Raw genomic sequence first — 25,669 nt, 5'->3', positions numbered from 1 at the left:
TGATAGGCAGTGGTGAGTTGGTTCTTTGGGACATGAGTCCACCTTCTCCCCAGGTTGTTGGCCTCCTAAATAAAGCAACCTTTCCTTTCCTACCAACACTTGTCCCTGGAGTATTGACTTTCCAGCAGCAAGTAGCTGAACCTGAGTTTGGTAACACTACCATCTTAGTCCAAGCCACCATCTCTTCCCTGGGAATTGTAGCCTCCTAAGCATTTGCCTGTTCCCCTTCAGCCTCTTCCTTTCAATTTTTCTGTCCACAGCCATTGACGTGATCTTTTAAGAATGCAAATTATGTTCTGTCCATCTCCTGATCAAAACCCTTTAGTGACTTCCTATTGCTTTTCAAAAAAAATCTGCCCTCTCCCCCATGTAACACTTTATTCAGGCAAAGATCAGCAATGGCTGCTACAACCATGAGGTGAGAGATGAGGTGGTCGGGGAACAGTGGCAAAGTCTCTCTGCTTAGATTACCAAGGAGAAAATGTACTTTTACAAGGAGAGATCTATCAGTTAGCCCCTTGATCAGGTGGTCAAACTCAGCATCATAATAGTGGGGCTATCTGACATTATTGCACCTCCAGAGGTGATGCAATATGAAGTCCGCAGTATCACCAGGGAAACATTCTTGCCAAAAATGCTGAACGTTAGTCTATTCAAACCTCAGACTCAATTTCCATGTTATAGGCAAAACAGAGGTTTTGGAACACACTAAACACCATGAGGAAACAATCAGACAAATCCAGAATGTGGGATATTCTACTGGAAACTGGTCTGAACTCTGGGGAAAAACCAACAACATATGGGAAAAAAAGTGTGTGGGGGTGTGCATGTGTGTGTGTGTCTGTATTCTATATTAAAAGAGAATAAAGAGACATGACAACCAAATACAATGCATGAAACTTGATTGGCTCCTGGTTCAGATTAAAACAAAATACTAGTGTGTCAATTGGGAAAATCTGAATAGGGACTGGATAAACTTTCTAAGAGGTGAAACTAGTTCTGTGGTTATGTAGAAGAATGCCTTTTTCTTGGGAGATGCATGGTGAAGTATTTAGAGGTGCAGTGCCGCAGCAATTTACTTTCCAGTGGTACAGAAAAAAAAACATTATTAAGGCAGGTTTAGCTTTATTTTCTTTAGATTTTTTATTTTGAAATAATTTTAGAATTATGGAAAACGTCAAAAACATAGTTCAGAGAGTTCCCATATACATACATACATAAAGCAAAAATGTCAAAATATTTTAAACATATTAGTCACTTAAATGTTGTAATAATTTCTGTATTAGTAAACAGCCAATTGCATCTATCAAAAAAACTTAAAATATTTACTTCTTACAGATCTACAGGGCCCTAAATAACATGGCCACCAGTTCTCTGCTCTCTTGGCCAACCACCTAGGATTCCTGCCATCCTTCCTAAGTCAGGGCCTTTGCACTTGCTGTTAATCCCGCCCTGATCTCCTTTCCATCGGGCCTCTGTTCAAACATCACCTCTTCAGAAGAGCCTTCCATTATCATCCTTTCTAAAATAGCTCCTCTTTCGCTGCCCAACGCCCTACTCTCCCCTATTTTTCTTTATTGTGCTGGCCACTATACGAAATTAAATTTATATTTTTAAATGCCTATATTGTCTCCCTCAGTACAATGCAAGCTCCAAAAAGGAAAAGACTTTGCTTTAGTCACGTGCTACATCCCAGAGTCCAAACACGGCCGAGCACACATTAGTCGCTCGATGAATAGTTACTTATTTAATAGGTTAGGCAATCACATCGTTCACAGAGGGATTCTTTGCCAAGCGGCGGAAGGGTAAAGTTCCCAACAAGACGATACACGCATGCGCACAAGATCCGGGAAGTGTGTTAGGGGAAAGGGGTGGAGCATAGAGAGGAGTCTCGCGGACAGAGGCTGTTGGATCCCAGAGCGCGAGGTGGAAGAAGACGGCTTGGGGCGAAGCGCGCGTGCGCACTGTGACCAGCTTGCCGCGGCAAAGGCGTCTAAGGTGCCGGAAGGCGGGGGGGGGTAGTGGTCTTGCGCGTGCGCAGTGCCCGCGGCGGCCCCAGGATCTCCGTATGTGAGTTGTGGTGGACTCGCGCAGCGCGTGCGCAGTGCGAACGGCGGAGGGATTTGAGGCTGGTTCCTCCCCGTGCCCTGTCGCGAGCCGAAGCCGCGCGGGCTCGTGAGCAGCGGCCTGGAGCGCGCGGTAGGCGAGCGATAGAGACTGAGGGCCGCGGACGCCGCCACAGTCGAAGCCAGAGCAGGAGTATCTGCTACTGAGGGTCCGCCGCAGCCGCCGCGAGCCCCCGGACCGTCGCTAGGCCGAGGAGGGCGCCGCGCGGCGGGTGAGTGTGACTTAGTGGCCTTACCGGGTGCGGAGCCGCTACCCACAAGCCCCTGCGGTGTGCCTCAGTCCCTTCCCCGCGGCCGGGTCCCCTTCCCGCGCCACTGCCATAGCACCTTTTTGCACCCCTTATCCAGAGTTCTCTGGTCACTTAGGCCCTTTTCCCATAGTCGCCCTCCTCTTCAGCGGTCACTTCCCCACAGGCCCTTGCGGTGTGTTGCCTTTTTTTCCTTGCCTCCACCGACCCTTACCCATAATTCATTTCGCCTGTGGGGCCCACATTTATTCCTCACAACTCCCTGGCTTGAGGTTTGCTACTTTTGATCCCCTTCCTTAATCGGAGACTTCCTGCGACCCTCGCCCCATAACCTGTTACCCAAGGTATGGGACCACCAGCCGCCACTGCCTTGGACGTCCTTTCTCAGGATCCTTGATTCCCCCACAAGCCCCCAGGGACCCTCAGCCCCGCAGTTCCTTGCTCAGGACTCTGAGACTTCACTACTCAGAAACCCTTTTTCAGTCTTTGTTTCCGTTATCGGCTTCAGTCCTCCCTCCGAAACCTGCTTTCTCATTCAGATTTATTCCTTTCCCTTGTGGCTTAGGAGCACTCTGTGCCCCTACAGAACTTGTTCTGATACTGAGATTTTGCCCCTATTTCCCTCTTTTCTTGGAAGTCAAGGGATTATAGGGGCCTTATCTCTCCCAGCCCACCCTCATATAATGTGGTCCTGCTTCTGCTCTCAGACTTGGCAAGATGACGCAGTTCCTGCCACCCAACCTTCTGGCTCTCTTTGCTCCCCGTGACCCCATCCCATACCTGCCACCCCTGGAGAAACTGCCACATGAAAAACACCACAATCAACCTTACTGTGGCATTGCGCCATACATCCGAGAGTTTGAGGTGAGTTCACTCAGCAGACTTGGGCTGGGATGGGTTCTGGGGTCCGTGGGGCTGGATTGGGGAGTCCAGTCTCTGGCCAGTTTTCCAGCTGTGTGATTTAGGCAGGTGACTTTTATGCTCAGTTTCCCTGTCTTGATTGGGATGGATAATGCATCCCTTGTTGGTTTTTGTGGAAGTTCCGTAACTACCAGTTGAGGATTCAGGCTCTCGAGTTAGGTAGACCTTGGCGCACCATTTAGCATCTGTGTGACCTTGGGCAAGTGGTGCATCCTCTTAGTGCTTTGATCGCTTCATCTATAGCAAGGGGATATTAGTATCTTCGCTGTAATATTGACGGAGAATTAACTGGAAATTTTATGTCATGGGGTTTGATCCTAAGCAGTCAGCAAATGTCAATGTTTATTATTATATTTATCATTTTTGTCACAGGGTGATATTTGTAAAGGGTTAGCACCAGGTGATGGGCTGCTTAAGACTGTGGGCTTGAGAATTTCAGGATAAACACGAATAAACGACTTGTGCTCTTGGGCCTCAGTTTTTTCATTTGTGAAATTGGGATAACAACTTCCACCTCTTACGGTGTATCAGAGAACACCTGAGAAATGCTGCCAGAAATCAGAAGAAGAAAGTTCTGGCATCGAGTGGGAAAGGGGAGATGGAGGAAATTGCAGAGCAGAAGTTAGTTGCGCGGTGACAGAAGATCGGCTCTTTAGTGGGATTGCCACCCTCATTGAACTGGTACTTAGAAAATGTTGTTCGCCAGTTACACTAATTTAATGGCTACAGGCCAGTGGCAGACATGGGTTATGTGCCAGTTACTATTTGATGAAAGCTTGCTGAGGCCTTCAGGAACTGCTCTGGTCCTCAGAGGGTGTTCAGTTGTTTACCTCTGAGCACTGCACTGTCAGCTCCTTTTGCTTCAGGCCTGGTCCCGATTCCTGTTTATGATTGAGGACAAATATGCTGCAGGTTGACTTTCTTGATAAATACAAGAGAGTTTCTTTCATTTTTCTAGTATTTTTAGAGAAAGACTACAAAGTAAAAAATCAAAAATTTTTTGTTAAGTTCAATGGGCATAAAACTCCTCTGTCAGATCGCTGTAGAAGTTTCTGAATACCAGTTCCTGGCTTCTCTACTCCTCTTGTCACAGACCAGTAACAGTTCACAGATAGTATTGGTCCATGGACCGTGCTTTGATCTGCTCCCTGGAACTGTCCATGTTTGTTTGTGCGTGCGTGTGTGTAAACATGCAGGGGAGCGTGGCCAAGATATTTATTATTTCCTGGCTGGGTGTCTCTTGCTGTTTTCCCCTGTCCCTCCCATCCTGTCACCTCTTCTTGTTCCCAGGACCCTCGAGATGCCCCTCCTCCGACTCGAGCAGAAACTCGGGAGGAGCGCATGGAGAGGAAGGTATGTAGTGTCTGCCTTCTGGCCCCACGTCCTTTTTTGCCTCTTTCTTCAGGATGTTCCCTGACATCAGGGCACTTCTGTCTGTATTCAGTTGTCTACCTTTCTCCTGACAGAGACGGGAAAAGATTGAGCGGCGACAGCAGGAAGTCGAGACAGAGCTAAAAATGTGTAAGTCTCTCCTTCCTCCTTTCATCTCTCGTTCAAGCACTCCTGTGTTTCTCTCCGCCAGTCCACCCCAGGACTTTAATTTGGGAAAGCGGGTTGTCAGTTCACTCTTTTAACCCCACCGTTTGCCATGCACTGTATTTGGTTTAGGTATTTAAGCAGGGGAGTGTGGAGTAAGGGTGGGCAGGAAAGGAGCCTGGTACCTTGGGCTGCGTCCTGTAGGAGCCTGCACTTGGAGGCGCTCCCACAGCCCAGCCAGGTCTCACAGGGCAAGGCAGTGAGGTCCCGGCTAGTGAGGCAGTTCTGGCTGCACCTTAGCTCCCTGATCCTCGGACTGCTAATGTTTCATCCCTTCCAAGTACAGGAGGAATTGGAGTTTGGGATAGGGACCTTGTAGCCATTGACCAGACTTCACAAGAGGGTCGCATATCAGTCTCCAATGGCCCTTTCTTGTTAGGGAGAGGGCTTTGTAGTTAGGACTTGGGTTTTCCTCCTATACTTGTGCGTCTATGGTGAATCACTTCACTCAGAACCTTATTCCCTGGAGTGGCCCATTCCTCAAGGAGCTTATGCAAATGCTTCACAACTGAATACCTGGGCATCTAAATGAGAGCTACCTAAGCCCTCACTCTCACTGCCTTCCTGTCTTTTCTTGGACGCCTCAAAGGCATCTCAAACTCAGTGTCCAAACCACAATCAGGATTTCCTCTCCCCAACAACCTGGTCTTTGGATGTTTCCTTTGCTGGAACCTGGTCATCCAGCTTTGCAAATCATGACCTCAGTCATGACCACCCAGTTTGCTTTTAACAACTTTTTCTTGCTATTTCCCCAGCTTGTCACCAAAACCTATCCCTGTCACAAATCTGAGCCCTCTTTCTGTGTCCACCACCCAGGGCCCCTCTAGCCTGGACACGCAGTCTAATGTCTAATGGGGTTTACCTGCATCTCTGTCCCCACCAGGTTCTGGAGGGCTTTTTTTGTTTTTTTTTTTAATCTGTGCTGCACAGCCTGTGGGATCTTAGTTCCCTGACCAGGAATCGGACTCGCACCCGCTGCATTGGAAGTGCAAAGTCTTCACCACTGGACTGCCAGGGAAGTTCCCTCTGTGGGGCTTTTTAAAATACAACTCTGATTGTACCTTTCTCTGCTGACACCCTTTTGGTGGGGGAGGGCGCACTGCGCGACCTGCAGAATCCTAGTTCCCTAGGAACTAGGGCCCTCCTTGAACCCGGGCCCTCGGCAGTGAAAGCGCAGAGTCCTAACCTCTGGACCGCCAGGGAATTCCCACACAGCCTCCTTTTGCTTTCAGCAAAAAGACCGGAGTCCCTTCCCTGCCCACTGGGGATGCATTCTGCCCATGCTCCCCTCCTGCTCCAGCCAGCATGGGCCTCTTCCTTCCCAGATGCTCTCCTGTCACCGGGTCTTTGCCTGGGCTCTTCGCTCAGTCTCACATGATACTTGGTTTATATGGAGCTGCTCTTCGTATCTCTGTCAGCGTCACTCCTCAAGGAAGCCTTTCGTGACTTCCTTGCTCTGGTCCGAGTCCCCATGTACATTGAAAGCCCTGAGTCCTGCTGCAGGTTGGTCACTTCAGCCTGCAGGAAGGATTCACTGGTGAATATCTATCTTACATTGGTTCATAGTTGCTCCAGGAAGGCAGGGTTTGGATGGAATTTGCTCACCATTGTGGCCCCAGCTCCTGTAGGACCTGGCTCACAGAACTGTTGGCAGCAGGTAACTTGGGGAACCTTTCAGCTCTGCTGCTGGGGCACGCACCTTGTAGTCTGACCCACATGAGTTGTTTGTTTGTTTTAATCTTTACTGGAGTATAATTGCTTTACAATGTTGTGTTAGTTTCTGTTGTAGAACAAAGTGAATCAATTATAAGTATACATATATCCCCGTATCCTCTCCCTCTTGAACCTCCCTCCCACCCTCCCTGTCCCACCCCTCTAGGTGGTCACAAAGCACCGAGCTGATCTCCCTCGCTGTGCAGCAGCTTCCCACTAGCCATCCATTTTACATTTGGTAGTGTGTATATGTCCATGCCACTCTCTCAGTTTGTCCCAGCTGCCCCTTCCCCGCCCCCCCGACCCGTGTCCTCAAGTCCGTTCTCTACGTCTGCATCTTTATTCCTGCCCTGCCGCTAGGTTCATCAATACGGTTTTTTTCTTAGATTCCGTATATGTGCGTTAGCATACGCTCTTTGTTTTTCTCTTTCTGACTTACTTCACTTTGTATGACAGGCTCTAGGTCCATCCACCTCATTACAAATAACTCAGTTTTGTTCCTTTTTATGGCTGAGTAATATTCCATTGTATATATGTGCCACATCTTCTTTATCTGTTCATCTCTGACCCACATGAGTTTTAACCCCACCTCTGCCACTTACAGCTGTGTGGCCTTGGATAAGTCACTTCTCCTGTTGGAAATTGTTTTTCACACTTTAAAACGGGGATCCTGGCATGTTAAACAATACTGAGGATGCAGCCAGTCAAATTTAGAATGTGGGAAATTGTATAGGACAAACATGTGATCCAGTTTCTTTAACAAATGTTAAAAGGGTGGCAGGGGGCAGGGAGTGAACCAAATGGATTAAACAGTCAAAAGGCACCTCAACCAAATGGTAAGTGTGGAGCTTGTTTGGATCCTGATTTAAATGAGCCAACTGTAAAAATCCAGTTTTGAAACAGTCAAGGACATTTGAACACTGGGTCTTAGTGAAGTTAAGGAATTAACGTTGAAGTTAAGGAAATAACGCTTTTTTAGTCTTTATTAGCAACTACAGTGGTATATCCGGGGTTTGACTTAAAATCCTGGTGGGGTTAGAGATGTAACAAGTGTAGCCACGTGGTGATAGTTGAAGCTGGTTCAGAGGGGTTCGTTACATTGTTCTCTATTTCCTTAAGTGTTTGAACTTCCCTGTGAAAGAAAAGGAAAAGGAAAGGATGGGTCAAGTATAGTAGGTTTTCTCTGCCCCGAGAGCCTCCATCCCCAAGTACAGAAACTTGCTGTGCCTTGTCACAGTTAACAGCTACCATTCAAGGGGGCCTTGCTCCTTGCTGAACACTTGATGTATAGAATATGTCATGATTTTGACTTACAGCTTCCAAGTGCAGCAGGGGTTATTACTCCTGCTTTTAAGACAGAAGATGGAGGTTTGTGGAGGCCGGGTATGTTTAGCAAGAGCAAGAGTTCTGAGATACTTTCTTCACCATCTCAAAGCCTAATGAGTTTTCTCAGCTCCACAGTCTAGTCCTTTGAGCCCCTGCTCTGGGCTGCTACCTACATAATCCCTTTAACCAAGGATTTCCCAAGGGCAGAGTTGCCAGCGGAGTGGAGTGGAGTGAGGGTGTGTGCCTGTTGACTGGTGAACTGCTCATCAACTTCAGTTCATTGTCACCCTCTTTTAGCTCAGATACGTGGGTACTATTGGCTCAGCTGCACTAGCTTTTACATTTGGTCACACTCCTGGGCCTCTTGGTTAAGCAGAAACTACAGAGACTCGTTTGGTGTGCCCGGGGTGGTTTCCCCTTTTGTCTGCCGGGCTTCTCCGGGCTGCCCATCAGGGAGCTCAGCGCTCTGCGGTCTGGCCTTCGTCCACTCCCCCAGGCAGTGATCGGGGTCCCACTGCACTGCTCCTGCTGTACCTGTTAGACCACCTGCTGCCTGGTGGTGTGAGGTTTATTTCCTGTTAAATACAACTTCAGGTCAAATGTTATCTCAGTGAGGCCTTTCCTGACCTTCCCATTAAAATTCTTCTCCCCATCTGCTATTACCGGATAGAACTAGATGGTTGCCTTATTTACCTTGTTTACTTTCAGCCTCCCTCCAGTAACAGATGAGCTCCAAGAAGGCAGGCATCTTTTTTGTCTTTGTTGAGTCCCCAGCATCTACGGGAGTTTCAGGCACAAAGTGCTTAATAGATATCTGTTGGGTGAATGGATGCAGATTGAGACATTTGGGCACAGAAAATTACAACCCAAAGGGATGAGGTTTGGTGAGGAAGTGAGGGGCAGGCACAAAGACGGACTTGTTTTCAAAGGCTACCATCAGTTTCCAGGTAGTCATTCCCTTAAATTTGAGTTCAGTCTTCTGTTTTCCAAGAAATTCCCTAAAGTCATCCTGAACTTAGGTTATGTCTGCAGCCAACCTCTCTCATGAGAAACAGATCTGTGACCTTTAATTGTCTGGCTTCTCTGAGAAGCTAACATGCAGGGTTCAGCCTGGGGCCTGGGCTGTGAGGTCAGGCTGGGGTGTAAAGCTGAGCTTGGCCTCTGCTGTCTGACACTTCTCCTCTTCCATGCCTCAGGGGCTGGTTGTATTTCCATTTGCAAAATGGTGGTAAATAAGTCTCAGCCTCCAGCAGTGTCTGAGCCTAATTATGTGTTCAGTAAATTATTAACGTTATTCCTTTTCTCACATTCTCATAGAATATGGCAAGTTCTAAAGAAAGTAGCACTGTATTATAGAAGAACCGCCTCCACTGGCAATGGGCAGGGTGCCTTTGGGGCCCTGGCAGGAGTCAAGAGCCATTGTGTGTGCTGGGGCCACCATACTTGGTGAAAAAGACTTCTTTCTTCCCAGGCCTGACCCATCAGAATCACCTATGGAGTTGGTTTTGTAATAAGAGTCTGGTTTCTGTCTGTGGATATGATTATTCCTCAGTGGTCTGGCGGTAGTAAGGCTGGGAATAAGAATCTGACCCGCCTCTTGTGAGCTCCAGCGCCAGCCGTGGGTTCCTCCCTGAGGCCACAGGGCATAGGGCAGAAAGCAGGACTTGGCCTCTGCTAGGCTTCCACTCCCAGTCTTAGGGTTGCTTGATCTCAGGTTTCCCCTGGGGCTGCAGTTGCAGGCCCTGCCTGTGGGTGGCACTGTGGCCCTGCAGGTGAGAGAGGAAGCTCAGTACCTGGAGGGATCAGGCTGCTTCTCCAGAGATGCCTCTTTGAGCTTAGTTACACCTGGGAGGGACCTGGGCCTCAGGATACATACGTCTGAAGTGGCAGTTAGGCTGGCCTCCGTCCTGTCAGCTTGAAGTCAGTCTTACCCCCTCCCTTCGTCAGCCTAAATCAGCCACTTAGATGAAGGCTGCTGTGCTTCGGAGAAACCAGGGCTCAAAGGGACATGCCCAAGGTGGCCAGGTGACCAAAAGTTCTGGGTCTCTGCCCGTCAGTCTGTTTCTGTCTTGCTCTACGATACTGTTGGCACCTTCTACTTAGAAATTCTTTTTTTTCCTGCACAGGGGACCCTCACAATGATCCCAATGCTCAGGGTGATGCCTTCAAGACTCTCTTTGTGGCTAGAGTGGTGAGTCCCCAGCTCCCAATCCCTGGAGCCCCAGAGGAGTCTGGAACCCTGGACTGCTGAGAGCTTGGGTGTGGGCAGTAGACTAGGTCCCGGGGATGTTCTGAGGGCTTCTCCCACTTAACTTCATTTCTGTCTACTTGTAGAACTATGACACAACAGAATCCAAGCTCCGGAGAGAGTTTGAGGTGTACGGACCCATCAAAAGAGTGAGTGGACTGGGGCGCGGGGAGTTTGAGTTGGACGTGTGTGGAGGGAGGGAGGAGGCTGGCTCCCAGCCCTGAGGGTGCATTGCCTCATTTCTGGCTTCGGAGTCCATGGCCTGGGTTTCTATCCTGACTGCGGTTCCATGCGGTAGACTTGGGACAGCAGAAGGACAGCAAAGAGGTAGTGACTACTTGCTGCTGATTTAGAGCACAGGTCGGCAAACTACAAAGTTGGGTTTTGTAAATAAAGTTTTGTTGGTATCCAGCCAGGCCCATTTGTTTACTGTTGTTTGCGGCTGCTATTGCCGTAAGGCGGAGTGGGTCGGGCAGAAAGAGACCGTATGGCCCTCAGAGCTGGAAATACCTGCTGTCTTCTCTATACCTTTATAGAAAATGTATGTTGATTCTTGTTTTAGAACAAGACTTCATGTTTAACTTCCATTTCTTCATTTAATTTAAATGTTCCGGGCTGTAGCAAGGGCTTGAGGCCATCATGCGTATAAACTGCGAAGCCCAGGGCCATTAGAGCAGCAGTCACTCTGGGTCCTTGAAGGGACGGAGAGAGGGTCTGAGGTGTCTGTCGCTGGCATCACCCAGCCCAGGGCCTGGCATACGGGCTGTGTGATTGAGAGGGTGGGATTTCTGTGTGTCAGAGCTGACCTCTGCCCCCCAGATACATATGGTCTACAGTAAGCGGTCAGGAAAGCCCCGGGGCTATGCCTTCATCGAGTACGAACACGAGCGAGACATGCATTGTGAGTACCTCCCACCTGTGCCCTGCCCTCTGACCCTCTCTCTTCTCTGCTGCCCCAGCCCCTTCCCGTCGTCTGTCCCTGCCCCCCTCCCTGCCAAACCTGACATTAGCAATGTCTCTCTCCTCCTCCCTCTGTTTCTGATATATCTTTTTTTTTTTTATATACGTGTTTTTTTAAAAACAAAAACCAAAATCCCCCACAACGTGTGTGTGTGTGTGAACCCGGGGAGGTAAGTGTCACACGTTGAACCTCAGGGGCAAGGAGGGAGCTGGGCGGCGGCTGGGGCTAGCGGGAGGTGGGGGGAGGGGTCGGAGTTTCGGGGAGCCTCTCCCCGTTCCCCCCCCGGAGTTGGGGGCGGCCAGGTTAGAATGAGGCCTGGCCTTTGAACCTGCCCTCTCTTCCCCCAGCTCAGCTGGGGCTGGGCTACCCGACCCTCCGCCTCCCCACCCCAGCCCCCGCCCTGCTCCTCAGCGGGCAGTGGGCTGGTTGGCGTGTTCAGCGCCTGCCCCCACATCTCCAGAGCCCCCTTTGAGGCCGCGGCGGCGTCCACGTGGGCAGGGATGGGTGGGTGGGGGCGGGCAGGGCTGCGGCGTGTCCAGGGGCCGCCGTATTAATTGACTGTTCTTATTGTCACTGCAGCCACCACGCAGCTGGCTTGCAGCTGATGCTTACGCTCCCCTTACAACACCTCAGTGTATGGTTGGTATAAGGGTTTGTATCATGGGTAAGATCATTCAGCACCGCACACCAGCCCAGCTTAGCCAGGCAGCTCAGGAGCAGCGAGGCATCCCTCCTCCCATCCCCAGGCACCCCCCTCAGCCTCCCCGCACCCAGAGCCCTTTCCTCGTTTGGGTGCCCTTGGTCCCATCTGCCCCCCATCCATCTGCTCTCCAGTAATCCTGCTGATCCCAGGAGGGGAGAGATGAACCCCGACGGGAAAGGCAGTTGGGCTCGACCCAGCCCCCTGACTTACCTGGCTTCATGATGTCAGTGGCAAGGTGGCGGGAATACTGAAGACGGGATGCACGGGGACCAGGGCTCCATGTGGAACCCTTCAGCCCTCCGCTCCCTGCCCCTGCGCCTTCGCGGGGCTGTCACTGTGGTGGCCCTGGAGAATCGTTTTGCTTGCTAGATTCGGGGTGCTCTGCCCCCTTCCTGTCTGCCTTATCATGGTTGAGGCCTCCCGAGAGGCCGTGGAGCCCAGCGGCCCAGCTGCTCTCCGGAGTGCATGGGATTGGGGACTGGGGTGCGGGAGGGTTCGAGTGACAGGCCGTAAGCAGCAGAAGGTGGTGTAGATTTTCCTGAAGACCCTTCCACTGTCTAGAGACCTAAGAGAGGGAGAGAGAGTGAAGCCTAGAAATACACACGTCACATGTTTTCTCTGCTGTTACTCCCGGGTTGGGCCTCTTCTGGGGTTTGGGACACAACCAGAGCAGGGTTCCTTCGCTTGACGGTGTTCCCAGCCCTTAACTTCCTTCCCCTACCACCCTCCTCTGGGTTCAGGGGCCAAGCGGCCCCTCCCCCTCGGATCATGGGCAGCACTCCATCTCCTGGACCCCCAAGGCTGTCCCCTTGGGTGCCAGCCTTTGGGCTGAAGCAGGTGGTGGGAGGGAGTGTGGAGTTCGAGGTGGAGAAGTCATTCCACGTGCTGAGAGGGGGTGGGCGTGTGCCTAGTTCAGCATGGACTTTACTGGGGAAAGGTGAAGGTGGACAGGTTTGCCAAGGCCTCCCTAGCCTTCTTTTTAAAATCAAACAAGATAGTCCCACGGCTTTCCAGCTCCCAGACTTGATGTTAACCCTTGTCTCCCCCTCTTTCAAGGCCTCCGTGAGGTTTCTTTGGGGTCCACCACTTCCTCTGCCTGTCTCCAGGTGGTGCAGGAGATGTGGTTCCTCTCCCCCTCCATGGCTCCCTAGAATCCCTTCCCTGTAGCTTTAGCTGACCCCGTGGTGGTGGGTGTGGGGTCTGTGCGCGTGCTCAGGTAAGCTTGGGGGCTCCAGGTAAGCGGTCCCGTGTCCCCCCCCGGGAAGCCCGCCTCCTCGCCAGGCCCCCAGGAGTTGCCGAGCCCCCCCCATCCCGCTCGGTTTGGACACCCGCAAGGCCGGCATCGGTAAATGGCACCTTTTTCTCTTCCTCTGGTTGTTATTTGGGGGGGAGAGGGCTGGGGCGGGGCCGGGTATTGTGGCTGGTTGAGGACGACCCCCTAGGCCAGGGCTGGGGGTGGGAAATAGGGACTTTTTTGGCCTTCCCGACAGCCCCACGTGAGACAGGCCGGGGATCAGGCCTGTCCTTTGCTGTGCCCTGCCCGAGCGCAGGACGTGCCTCTCCCCGCATCTCCCCCTCTACTCCTCACCCTTCCCGAGAGGCTCAGGCTGGGCTTGGCCTCCCGGTGTGTGTTGAGCTGGGGGTGTGGAGTGAGATGGGACAGGGGCTGGGGTTGGGTGGCTGTCATCTCAGGTAAGGCAGGAATTTTCAGTAGCACCGCACATCTCCCGTGCCTCCCTCCACTTGCCCTCTCCCCCGCCTGCTGTAGGGGCCCCTCCAGGCCCCCGGGAGCACCATAACCCGCCCTTCTGCTCCCTGCCATCTCCTAAAGATTTCTCCCACCCCCTTCTGGTTCATTTTCTGTTCTGATGTCTGTTCCCCCCACGCTCACCCTCCCCCCCAAAAAAACACAGAAAAAGGAAACCGGTGTGAACTGGGGTGCAGAGCGGCCCGGCTGGGCCTCCTCCCCCAGCATGATGTTTTAGGGTGCATGCCTGGGGTTGTGGAGGAACCCTCCCCCACAGCAGAGTCCAGCCTTGAGTTAACCTCCAGTTTCTTTGCAGCGACTTTGGCCACCTTGGCGGGAGGGGGCTGCTCTGTCGAGTCGGAGTAGGAATGGCCTGGGAGCCCAGGGGGGTGGTTAGGGTCAGGATGGTGCCTGGGAGTGGTCTCGCCCCCCCAATAGTGATTGGGGGTTGGTAAGGAAGCAGGTGCCGAGATGGAGCAGGCCCCTCCTGGTTTGCGAGAGGGTTGGTCTGGCTGTCGGTTGCCTGGCTGTCTGGTGGGCATGTGTGTCTGTGTGTGCGCGTGTGTAAGTGTGTGGATGGGGACACGGCCGGGGGGTGGGGATGCCACAGAGCTGTGCTTTAGCCTGACTAGAGGACCCTCTGGGGACTCCTCCCCCTTCCCCTCCCCCTCCCCACATCTGTTGCAGCCGCTTACAAGCACGCAGACGGCAAGAAGATTGATGGCAGGAGAGTCCTTGTGGACGTGGAGAGGGGCCGCACGGTGAAGGGCTGGAGGCCCCGGCGGCTAGGTGAGCACATCCTGCACAGGCTGGGCTCGGTGTCCTGCTGGCTGCTTTCTCACCTCTCTTTTCTGTACCCTCTGCTGCTTTCTGTCTTCTCTTCCTCTCCCAGCTGCTCACATGCTCTCTCCCTCTCTCTAGCTCAGCCTTTCTCGTCACCATCTTTCTCCTGGTCTGGTTTCTTACTCTGGGTTACTAGTTAGGAGCAAGAGTACTGTGGTTGAGAAGCCAGTCTGGGATCAGATTCCAGCTTACGTACTTCCTGGCTGGTGGATCTTCCCTTCCTCCTGCCTCATTTTCCTCATCCTGGAAAGTGGGAATAACGGCAAGAGTTAGTGAGCTCAGCATCTCACATAGCCAGCTTGGCAAGCGGCGTACGGTCAGGCTTGTGAAAGTCACTCTCTCGTCCACTTACCCTTTGCTCCTGCTCGTTCGTTCATTCATTCATTGATTCAGCAAACGCCAGTTTGGTCCCCAGCTGTGTACCAGGCTTCTAGTCAAGAGCAAGACATACATAGATGGTCTCTGCCCTCAGAGCCTCCTGCATTCCATCCCCCCCCACTCTCTGTCTCTAATTTGTCAGTCGCCATCAGTCAAGGTCAGTTTGGTAGCAAGCACCAGAAATACATTTGAGCTTCCTAAAGCATAAAGGGGACTTGTTGATACAGAATCCCAGTGTCTTGGAGCCCAGAGACAGGCGATGCCTGTGGGCCTCAAGAGGACCTGGAAGCCGAACCTGAACGGTCAGGAGCCGCCTTTGGCACCTCTGCAGCTTGCTTCTGCCTTGTTCGCTGTTCGTGTGGACTGTTCCCTTCTGTGTCTCTCCGCACTGGCCCAGTGTGGCATTCCACAGTCCAGTCCTTGATGAGTCTCTCTACGTTTTGGGGCGGGTGGATCTAAGTGGCTCAGCATTGGACCTGGACCTGGGGCTGAGGTCCTGCCATCCAAACATGGCTATTGAGGGCCAACTCCTATGAGGGTGAGTGACACAGTTGTCAGAGAAAATGATCTTCCCTGTGCAGACACCCCCGGTGGCTCCAGGACCCTCTGCTCTTATTTCTGCCTCCCAGCCCGCTGTCGTGGTGCTTGACTTGCCTTTGTTGAGTAGACCACACACTCAGCCTGCTGAGTCTCTGAGCTTAACAGATGGGTTCTTATCTCACTGGTTTCTCTGGGGTGGAGTGAGTCCTTCAGAGTCTGCTGCTTCCGACTTTCTGATGGTGACACCTGGTGCATCTTGACCCAGTGCATTGCTACTTGCAAAAAAATACATTTAACCCAAACAGAAGTGTTATGAAACTATCTTTTCTACAGGCAGTGTATACTAGTATTTTATATTCTGTTGCTTTATTATTATTAATATATTGGTTGCTACCAATCACATTTAATGATGTGATCCATTGCTGGGTTGTGACCTGAAAATTGAAAACACTAGTCTCTTCTGCCCCATACCTGTGATATTCCAGAAGCCTGGTCGGTTGCTTGTCCCTATTTGAATGTCTTTGATATCCAGGCCGCCTCTTTTCCTTTTTCACCCTCGTTGCTGAAAGTCATTCCTTATATGGAACCCCAGCCCACCTCACTGAAGCTTCCTTCCAGGCAGTGTGGGGCAGAAGCGTGCGTGAGAGGGCAGCTTCCTGGGTCTCAGCTCTGCCCTTCCTTGCAGAGTCACCCCGGGCAGGTGGCTTTATCTGAGATTGTTTCCCCGTCTGAAGAAGGAGACCGTCCACTACTCCTTATAGCTGTTCAGTCATTTGACTGCTTGCTGCACATACGATTTTATATCCTGGATGCTGTACCACGTACAGTTACAGCGAGCAGAGCCAGACATCGTCCTGACTTTGATGGTGCGTTACAGGCTGGTGGGAGAGGCAGCTGTTAACTCACACATGTCCATGTAAAATCGGAAATTCCACCTGAAGTTCTGAGAAGGAAATGTATGTGAGTCGTGGAGAACAGCTTCATCTGGTAGGTCAGGGCAGGCTTGCTGAGGAAGCGTTGTTTGGGTTAATGTGCGAAGGGGTAAGTAGCAGTTAACTAGACAAGGGAAATGAGATTCCAGGTAAAGAGGTGAATGATCCCCAAAACTGGGGCAGGAAGGCAATGGAGACCATGAGGAGATCTGGGACGTGGAGAGCCAGGGCGCCTTGCTCTAAAGGCAGGAAGGAGCCAGCCATCTGACGGACGTTGCTTTAGGCTGTGGGGAGCCATTGGTGGCTTTGGAGCAGATCACGTTTTCAGTTAGACCATTGCCGTGCCTGAGGGTGAGGGTGAGGATGACTGGAAGACAGGATTTGCCAGGAGGCTGTGCGCGTCTGTAGTGGTGAAGATGGTGAGCTTTGGAGTCAATTACAGGAGCTCCCAGCTCGCGCTGTGGAAGTCCTCTGATCTCTGAAGAGCGTGCGTGTTGTGTTAGAGAAGTGCGGCAGAAGGTCCTCACGGCACCTGGCCCCGTAGGCGCCGGCAGAGGTGCTTGGTGGCCTTTGCCGCGCCCCTTGCTGCCCCTCGCTCGCCCTGCTGTGGGCCCCGCCCGGACTAACCCGCTGTGGCCTGCCCCCGCCCCCAGGAGGTGGCCTAGGCGGAACCCGGAGAGGTGGCGCTGACGTGAACATCCGGCACTCCGGCCGGGACGACACCTCCCGCTACGATGAGAGGTGAGATTGGGCAGCCGGTGTCCTGGGACGGGGGCGGTCAGTGGGGGAGCCCTGCCGCAAACCTCTGCCCACCTCATCCAGGCCCGGCCCCTCCCCGCTTCCCCACAGGGACCGGGACCGGGACCGCGAGCGGGAGCGCAGGGAGCGGAGCCGCGAGCGAGACAAGGAGCGAGAACGACGACGCTCCCGCTCTCGGGACCGGCGGCGGCGCTCGCGGAGTCGTGACAAGGAGGAGCGGCGGCGCTCCAGGGAGCGGAGCAAGGACAAGGACCGGGATCGGAAGCGGCGCAGCAGCCGGAGCCGTGAGCGGGCGCGGCGGGAGCGGGAACGCAAGGAGGAGCTGCGAGGCAGCGGAGGTGGCGGCGACATGGCAGAGCCCTCCGAGGCCGGCGACGCGCCTCCTGATGATGGGCCTCCCGGGGAGCTGGGTCCCGACGGCCCCGATGGCCCAGAGGAGAAGGGCCGGGATCGGGATCGGGAGCGCCGTCGGAGCCACCGGAGCGACCGGGAGCGGCGCCGGGACCGCGATCGCGAGCGCGATCGGGAGCACAAGCGAGGGGAGCGGGGTGGTGAACGGGGCAGGGATGAGGCTCGAGGTGGGGCGGGTGGCGGTGGGCAGGACAACGGGCTGGAGGGCCTGGGCAGCGACGGCCGAGACATGTACATGGAGTCCGAGGGAGGTGACGGGTACCTTGCTCCAGAGAACGGGTATTTGATGGAGGCTGCGCCAGAGTGAAGAGAGCCTCCCACCAGTTGATTGGACGTGTTCCTACCCTCCCTGTTGCTGTCATCCTCTCCCCAAACCTTCTTGGTCACCACTTAAGTTTGCCAGCCAAGGGTAGGAGTCTCCTTATTTGTTCTGGTGTCTTGGATTTAAAAATAAAATTAATTTCTTGTTGATAATGGGCATTTGGTTTTTTCACTGCTCTTACTTTCTTACCCAGAAGAGGGTCACCTTCTGCCTTTTGATAGCCCTGCTTTGGTTGGTTTTCACTTGAGCTTTATGACCTAAGGCTGCGGCTAGCCCCGGTACACCAGAGCTGTTTCAGATGGGGTAAGGAAGCCCTCCCTAAGGGTCCTTGATCCCTTTGTATCTTTCCTTTTTTACGTCTCTCCCACGCATTCCTCGTGCGGCTGTTCATACCCCTGTCTTGGTGCGGGGATGGGGCTTAGGCATTAGAATACTCAGTGGAAGCTACAGCTGTGTGTGAAAGGGAAGCTGTTAGTCTGAGTTGGGGAGCAGGAAGAAGGGTGAGGAAATGAAACATGAGAGCAATGTACAAAAGACAAAACATTCTGTAATACCATATACAGAAATAAACTCAAAATGGATTAAAGACCTAAAGGTAAGACCGGATACTACAAAACTCCTAGAGGAAAACATAGAACACACTTTGCCATAAATCGCATTGAAATTTTTTTGGTTCTGACTCCTAGAGTAATAGAAACAAAAGCAAGAATGAACAATTGGAACCTAATGAAAAGCTTTTACACAGCAAAGGAAAGAAACAAAATGAAAAGACAACCTATGGAATGGGAGAAAATATTTGCAAATGATGTGACTGACAAGGGATTAATTTCCAAAATATACAAACAGCTCATACAGCTCAATATAAAAAATACAAACCCAGTCAAAAACGGGCAGAAGATCAAAATAGACATTTCTCCAAAGAAGACAGAGATGGCCAACAGACCGGTAAAGATGCTCAACATCACATTGCTAATTTAGAGAAATGCAAGTCAACCACAATGAGAGATCACCTCACACCAGTCAGAATGGCCATCACCAAAAGTCTACAAATAAATGCTGGAGAGGGTGTGGAGCAAGGGGAAGCAAGGGGAAGCCTCCCACACTGTTGGTGGGAATGTAAATTGGTGAAGCCACTATGGAGAACCGTATGGAGGTTCCTTAAAAAATAAAATAGAGTCACATCGGCAGGCGGACTCTCAACCACTGCGCCACCAGGGAAGCCCTAGAGGAACTTTCCTGATAGAGAAGTCTCACAATCTTTTCTTTTTTTTTCTTTTTGCCTGCACCGCACAGCTTGTGGAATGTCAGTTCCCTGACCAGGGATCGAACCCGTGCCACCTGCAATGGAAGCATGGAGCCCTAACCACTGGACAGCCAGGGAATTCGCTCCACAATCTTTTTAGGAAGTTAACTGAGGATATACTTTACCAAAATGAGAGATTTAAAAGAGAGGTTCCAGTTCAGCAGAGCAGTGGAGGGAAATCCCAGGATGGCAGTTTCTAGAGAGCATTTGGTCCAGATTGGGGTCAGAGGATTGAAGTTTCCAAGGAGCTTCAGAATAAAAAGATTCAGTAATATACCTTGTGATGGAGAGTTTGAAATAAATTAAGAATGTGATGAAGGGGCTTCCCTGGTGGCACAGTGGTTAAGAATCCGCCTGCCAATGCAGGGGACACGGGTTCGAGCCCTGGTCCGGGAAGATCCCACATGCCACGGAGCAACAAAGCCCATGTGCCACAACTACTAAGCCTGTGCTCTAGACCCTGTGCTTTGCAACAAGAGAAGCCACTGCAATGAGAAGCCTGCGCACCTCAACAAAGAGTAGCTCCTGCTCGCCACAACTAGAGGAAGCCTGCGCACAGCAACAAGACCCAAAACAGCCAAAAATAAATAAATTAATTTTTTTTAAGTGTGATGAAGGAAACAAAAGTAGATAGACATTACAGAAAAGAACAGAAGCTGTTCAAGAAAGGAAATGTAATCACAGGACAACATTTGAGCTCTACAGCCAACACTAAGTACTTAGACATAAGGTGAGTGCTTTATTGATTGACCTAAAAACTGGTACCATAAAGCTACCATGGGAAGAGAGGGGAAAGGTTGTAAGAGCAGAAAATCAATGTGTAATATATTGCTAACATCTAAAATTGAAAAATTGAGAAACATATGTTACTTAGCTGCAGAAGCAACTAGCTGATGAAACATCTATACCTTGTTGCCTCTTGCAGTGGGGAGAGTTAGGACAGGGACAGGGGCTGGTGCTTTTCATTATTCGTCCTTCTGTATTATTTGATTTTGTTTTTAACTCTGTAACTATGTTATTTTTTTTGTTAAAATAAGAGAAATATATTAGGAAGGAGAGAGGGATAGACAAACCTACTCTAGTCCTCTCACTTTGCAAAAGCCCTTTTCTGGACTCCATCCCACTAATGGTGAAGTTAACTGAGGATATACTTTACCCATCCAGCTGATGGTATAAAGCAACAACCAGACTTCTCCAGCCTTGTCTACATCTACGTTTCTTTAGAGCATCTGATACCACTGCCTACTTCTTTCTTCAGAAACACTCTCTTCTCAGGACTTCCTTGGTGGTCCAGTGGTAAAGAATCCGCCTTCCAGTGCAGGGGATGTGGGTTTGATCCCTGGTCAGGGAACTAAGATCCCACATGCCACGCGGCAACTAAGCCCACACGTGTCAACTACTGAGCTCGTGCACCTCAGCTAGAGAGCCTGTGCGCCCCAAACTACAGAGCCCACGCACTCTGGAGCCCACAGGCCACAAGTAGAGAGAGAAAACCCACACGCCACAACTAGAGAGAAGCCTGTGCACTGCAACGAAGAGCCTGCATGCAGCAACTAAGACCCGAGGCAGCCAAAAATGAATAAATAAATAAAATATTTAAAAAAAAATTCTTATGGTTTCTCCCACTTGAGGTTTCCTCCTACATTTCTGGCCATTCTTTGTCTTCTTCCTGAACTTTTTTTTTTTTTTTTTTTTGCGGTACGTGGGCCTCTCACTGTTGTGGCCTCTCCCGTTGCGGAGCACTGGCTTCAGATGCGCAGGCCCAGCGGCCATGGCTCACGGGCCCAGCCGCTCCACGGCATGTGGGATCTTCCCGGACTGGGGCACGAACCCGTGTCCCCTGCATCGGCAGGCGGACTCTCAAACACTGCACCACCAGGGAAGCCCTTCTTCCTGAATTTTAAATGTACGAGTTTTGAGGACTCAATTCTAGGTTCTCTTCATTCTATATTCTCTTGCCTCCAGCTTTCTTGTCCATGCTTATGGTTTTATTTACCACCTTCGCCCAAATTCTCAAAACTGCTTGCAGGCCTTGGATACTGCACGGGCTCCTCAAAGTCAGAATATCCACTATCCCTCCGCCAGCATAGACCATCATAGCAAAAGGCCTCACAAGCACCTTAATATCCCCTTCTCCTCCACCTCCCAGTCCTCATACACAGTTAAGACACGTCCAAACATTTCTAAATCTGTCCACTTATCGTCCATGCCTCTGCGCTGGTTTAAGCCATCATGGGGTTACTGGGATAGCCTCCTGATCTGCCCCACGCTTCCGCTCTTCCTCGCATCCAATCCAGTCTCCACACAGTGTCCACAGTAATCTTAAAATACACATTTGAAAAAAAAAATACACATTTGAATATCACATTTTACTCTTAGGAGTTACCATGAAGTCCAAAATCCTCAGCGTGAGTATGCCAACACACAAGGCTCTGCATCAGCTGTATCCTGCCAACTTTTCACCTTCATCATAAACCACTCCAATCCTTACGCTGTTATCCAGCCACGTGGGCTCTTTCTGTCTGGAAAGTGACCCCGCCCCACCTCTTGATGATCTTACTTTCAAGGGCTCTATGTCAGTGTCCTTCGTAGATCATCACCTCCCCACTCCCAATTCTGATCACAGCCATAGTTGCTTGTCTACCCTGCCCCCCCGCCCACCCACAGACTAAGCTCCGGGAGGGCAGTGGGCTTATCTGCCCTGCTCACCATCGTGTCCATGATCTTGGGCCCAGATGTTTAACATAGTTTGTCCAATGAATGTGGGGAAAAGGGACAGACAGGAGACAGGTGTGGCGAGCAGGACAGATGAGATGTCAGGCGGTGCAGACAGACAGAGGCTGCAGTAGGAGAGGTCACAAACCCAACCAACAGACCGATGGGGTCTGAGGGCAGGGCAGCGAGACCCGAGCGGTTGCAGATGGGACGGTGCGCTCGCTGGGCCTCGCCTCCGCAGGAGGCGCTCGTCTCTGGGGCGTGGCCTCGCGCAGTCCCGCCCTCCTCGCCGGCGACCGCCAGGCGAGTGCCTCGCAGCGGCGGCGCCGACATGGCTGCTCTGGTGGAGCCACTGGGGCTGGAGCGGGGTAAGCGCGCCAGGGGCCCCTGCCCACCCAGCCCCGGCCTGCGTCCCGGAGCCCGGTCCCCTGCCCCTCCCCCGGCAAGGCCCGGGCGGGTGGGCGGGCCCGGCGGGGGTGGGCGGGGCGCCGAGAGTCGGGCAGTCGGTGGGTGTGGGAGGGTCCGTGGGCGAGCGGGCCGGAGAGGGGGCGCCCGCTGCACACCCCTGCCTGGGTGTGTATGGGGATCCTGAGGACGCAGGGCGCCCGACTGGCCGCAGTCTCTGCCACGGGCGACTCTGCGGGTGTCCGACTGGGACTCTGCTGTCCTTCCCGGGGTCTGCGCTCGCCCTTACTTGGTCTCTGGCCGCATCTCTCCGTCCTTCTCTGCGTCTTCACGTCTCTGACACTTGTGTGTCTGTGCGCCCCGCCCCCGCTCCGCAGACGTGTCCCGGGCGGTGGAGCTCCTCGAGCGGCTCCAGCGCAGCGGGGAGCTGCCCCCGCAGAAGTTGCAGGCCCTCCAGCGAGTCCTGCAGAGCCGCTTCTGCTCTGCCATCCGGGAGGTGAGAGCAACGGGGCGCCGAGCCCAATCGGGCGGCCGTGATCCTCTTCCTGGTCGCCCCGAGCCTGGGGACTACGCCTCCCAGCAGCTACCGGGGCGGCCCTCCTTGGGTTGCCCGCGCTTCAACTCAGTGGTTATTTGGGAGTTGTAGTTTCCGCGGCCTCCAGGTTGCGGGGACGGGGCGGATCCTTGGGTGGGAGGGTCTGGGGGGCCTGGACTACTGAGTTGAAGGGAGGAGGGGTCTGGCGGCTCCTTGATGCTGCTGCGTCCTCACCAGGTGTATGAGCAACTCTATGACACGCTGGACATCACCGGCAGTGCTGAGATCCGGGCCCACGCCACAGCCAAGGTAGGCGCCCCCCAGCCCATTGCTCATGGTATCCACTGAATCGCATGGTCTAGCTCAATATCTATCTAATGTCAGTCATTCATTCCTGTATCCTCCTTCATGATTTTTGCCATATCTATGTACCACCCTTGCTATGATTTATTTATAATGTATTTTAAATAATCTTACATTTTTAGTTTGTGTCACATAAAGACATCTTTAGCAAAAAAAAAAAAAAAAAAAAAAGACATTTTTAGCAACTACAAATGGAAACTAGTACCGAATGCCTGACTAGAAGATAACCAATGAAAACAGTGAACTAGCTTTAGTAAACACTGTAATCTTATTAAACTACAGTTAGATGCTATTTCTTGCTGCTTGCTGGAGGCTCTCAGCTCTGTCCAGGCCTTGTTTCCCTCTGTTAAAAAGCGATATTGACAAGTGTTGAGTATTCAAGACGCACGCACACCAAATGGAGACTTTCTCTTTGACAGTCTGAAGTGTCCAAAGTGACTAAAAGGGATGTACTGTCACTACGGAGTGATCTTGTGTTGAGTTCTGTGGCGGATGCCCCGTGCTTGAGGGAAGCTCTCTGGCCTAAATCCCTCTCCCTGACGCAGATCCTCCACCCTAGTCCGCATACGCATCGTGGAGGGGCCCTCACCTCCTGAGGCTTTCTCTCTCCCAGGCCACGGTGGCCGCCTTCACAGCCAGTGAGGGCCACGCACATCCCAGGGTAGTGGAACTACCCAAGACGGATGAGGGCCTGGGCTTCAACATCATGGGGGGCAAGGAGCAGAATTCGCCCATCTACATCTCCCGTGTCATCCCTGGAGGTGTGGCTGACCGCCACGGAGGCCTCAAGCGTGGGGATCAGCTGCTGTCAGTGAATGGTGTGGTGAGTGGGGATCTGAGGCAGGGCTGGCTGGGGTCACAGCTTGCCCAAGGTAGCACAGTCGCTGTTTTTCACATTCACTCAACACGCACTGAACACTGCCTCTGTGTCCGGCCCTGTGCTGGGCTTTGCTGCAGACCCTGAGAGTAATTGGCCACTGCTCCTACATTCGAGGAGTCCCTCTCTGGTGAGGGAGATAGACCCTGACTGAAACAGTCCTAAACCAAGGAGATAATGAGGAAGCACAAAGCACTGTGAGAACCCAGATGTGGCAGCAGACCAGTGTAGATGAGGGGAGTTTTTGCAGATGAAGGAATATTTGAGTTGGGTTTTGAAGGATGAGTAGGAGCTGGTGGAGAAGGGTGTTACTGGCGGAGGGTGTTGTGGGTAGGGTCTGTGACTCTGCACTCCTACGAGGTGAAGAGAAAGGGCTTGGTTCTGATGAAGGACTGGGGCATGCCGGTGATTAAAATCACTGTGCTTAGAGTAGATGGAGGCACGACTAGGTAGGTGGTTGGGGCCAGTCATGCAGGGACTGAGTGCCAGCCTGAGAAGCTGGGACTTTGTCTCAAGCCTCCTGGGGACCCATGGGAGGGCTGTGAGTAGGGGAAGGATAGGCTTAGCCTGGAGGCATAGAAAGACCCCTTTGGGACTCTACAGGGGATAGACTGAGGGAAGAGACTGGAGGCCAGAAGGCCAAGGAGGAGGCTAGGGTGAGGTCCAGTGGGGAGAGGATAAGGTCTGAGCTGGGGCCTGGTGGTGGGGACAAAGAAGAGGGAGTCAGGGCAGGAGGGATGGGGCTGGGGATCATCGGGCTGCCGGGAGGGAGGAAATAAAGACGAGTCTGGAGGTCTAGCTCGGTGACTGAGGGCATATGGGGCTTGTCCCTGACATGGGGAACTTGGAAGGTTTGCGGGGAGGACTCTGAGCCAAGAGTGACTCTCTCATGAGTACATGAGGCCTTTGCATCTTGGGGTTGGTACCAGGGTGGGGGCGGGGTGAGGGTGGTGGGCCCCAGGCCCAGCTGTCTGTACCGCCCCTGCAGAGTGTTGAGGGTGAGCAGCATGAGAAGGCAGTGGAGTTGCTGAAGGCTGCCCAGGGCTCGGTGAAGCTGGTGGTGCGCTATACACCTCGAGTGCTGGAGGAGATGGAGGCCCGCTTTGAGAAGATGCGCTCTGCCCGGCGGCGCCAGCAACATCAGAGCTACTCGTGAGCCCTTTGCCACCACACCCCTGGGGCCCCCACTGCCTCCAGTATCCCCAGACTCCCAAACCAGGCCAATGATTTCTGAGGCCCTGATTGCCACCTCCAGCCCTGGCTCCTTTCCCTGGGATTCTGACCCTTGACCCAGGCTCTCACTCCAAGCCATTCTGACTAAATACCTTAGGGACTGTTAGCTCACTCCCATCCCAAGATCGGGAACCTACTCCCTCTGGAACCCTCAGCCCACTTCCCTGGGCTCTTGGCTCTGGAACCCCAGTCCTGGATCTCTCCCATGCCTCCCCCGGTACCCTCCCCTGAGCTTGGCTTCCCTCTCTTCACCCTCCTTTTAGGTCCTTGGAGTCTCGAGGCTGAAACCACAGATCTGGACCCTAACCCTCACCCCCTCCCCTGTACAGTATTTATTGTCACCAGCTCCTTATTTAAAGATCTTTGACCCTCATTGAGTGTCTGTGTCTGTTCTGCATCCGGGGGTTAGAATGTCTGGAGATGTGGGAGGAGAGAAGCCGAGGTCACTACCAGACCCTTTTCAG

General features: G+C 52.5%; 2 protein-coding genes across 4 annotated transcripts; both read left to right on the top strand.

The window, feature by feature from the left end:
* The first annotated feature begins 1,872 nt into the window (after positions 1-1,872).
* On the top strand, positions 1,873-17,926 carry SNRNP70 (small nuclear ribonucleoprotein U1 subunit 70). 3 transcript variants are annotated; one of them, XM_059999953.1, is made up of 10 exons: positions 1,873-1,998; positions 3,082-3,238; positions 4,586-4,648; positions 4,762-4,816; positions 10,057-10,121; positions 10,265-10,327; positions 10,998-11,079; positions 14,277-14,378; positions 16,936-17,023; positions 17,105-17,926. In XM_059999953.1, exons 2-10 carry the CDS (start codon positions 3,092-3,094, stop codon positions 17,757-17,759), a joined length of 1,320 nt encoding a protein of 439 aa, XP_059855936.1. In that variant the 5' UTR covers positions 1,873-1,998; positions 3,082-3,091; the 3' UTR covers positions 17,760-17,926. The 3 variants fall into 3 exon arrangements, with proteins under 3 accessions (XP_059855936.1, XP_059855937.1, XP_059855935.1); XM_059999954.1 differs by lacking the exon at positions 1,873-1,998 and adding an exon at positions 2,073-2,338 and having other exon boundaries at positions 17,132-17,926; XM_059999952.1 differs by lacking the exon at positions 1,873-1,998 and adding an exon at positions 2,078-2,338.
* Positions 17,927-21,841: 3,915 nt separating this feature from the next.
* On the top strand, positions 21,842-25,578 carry LIN7B (lin-7 homolog B, crumbs cell polarity complex component). Its single transcript, XM_060000915.1, has 6 exons — positions 21,842-22,160; positions 22,575-22,693; positions 22,970-23,041; positions 23,709-23,918; positions 24,961-25,124; positions 25,469-25,578. Exons 1-6 carry the CDS (start codon positions 21,956-21,958, stop codon positions 25,488-25,490), a joined length of 792 nt encoding a protein of 263 aa, XP_059856898.1. The 5' UTR covers positions 21,842-21,955; the 3' UTR covers positions 25,491-25,578.
* The last annotated feature ends 91 nt before the right edge of the window (positions 25,579-25,669 follow it).

This window comes from Delphinus delphis, chromosome 20 (assembly GCF_949987515.2).
Source record: "Delphinus delphis chromosome 20, mDelDel1.2, whole genome shotgun sequence".
NCBI lineage: Eukaryota > Metazoa > Chordata > Mammalia > Artiodactyla > Delphinidae > Delphinus > Delphinus delphis.
This window is presented reverse-complemented; position numbering and strand designations above follow the sequence as displayed.

What these genes read in the sequence shown, in the direction of transcription:
- SNRNP70 (XM_059999953.1), top strand. Translation starts at nt 3,092, where the DNA reads ATGACGCAGTTCCTGCCACCCAACCTTCTGGCTCTCTTTGCTCCCCGT. An exon ending in CGAGACAGAGCTAAAAATGT is followed by an intron (nt 4,817 to 10,056) that starts GTAAGTCTCTCC and finishes TTTCCTGCACAG; the next exon opens with GGGACCCTCACAATGATCCC. An exon ending in TGTACGGACCCATCAAAAGA is followed by an intron (nt 10,328 to 10,997) that starts GTGAGTGGACTG and finishes TCTGCCCCCCAG; the next exon opens with ATACATATGGTCTACAGTAA.
- LIN7B (XM_060000915.1), top strand. Translation starts at nt 21,956, where the DNA reads ATGGGGTCTGAGGGCAGGGCAGCGAGACCCGAGCGGTTGCAGATGGGA. An exon ending in GCCACTGGGGCTGGAGCGGG is followed by an intron (nt 22,161 to 22,574) that starts GTAAGCGCGCCA and finishes CCCGCTCCGCAG; the next exon opens with ACGTGTCCCGGGCGGTGGAG. An exon ending in GGGCCCACGCCACAGCCAAG is followed by an intron (nt 23,042 to 23,708) that starts GTAGGCGCCCCC and finishes TCTCTCTCCCAG; the next exon opens with GCCACGGTGGCCGCCTTCAC.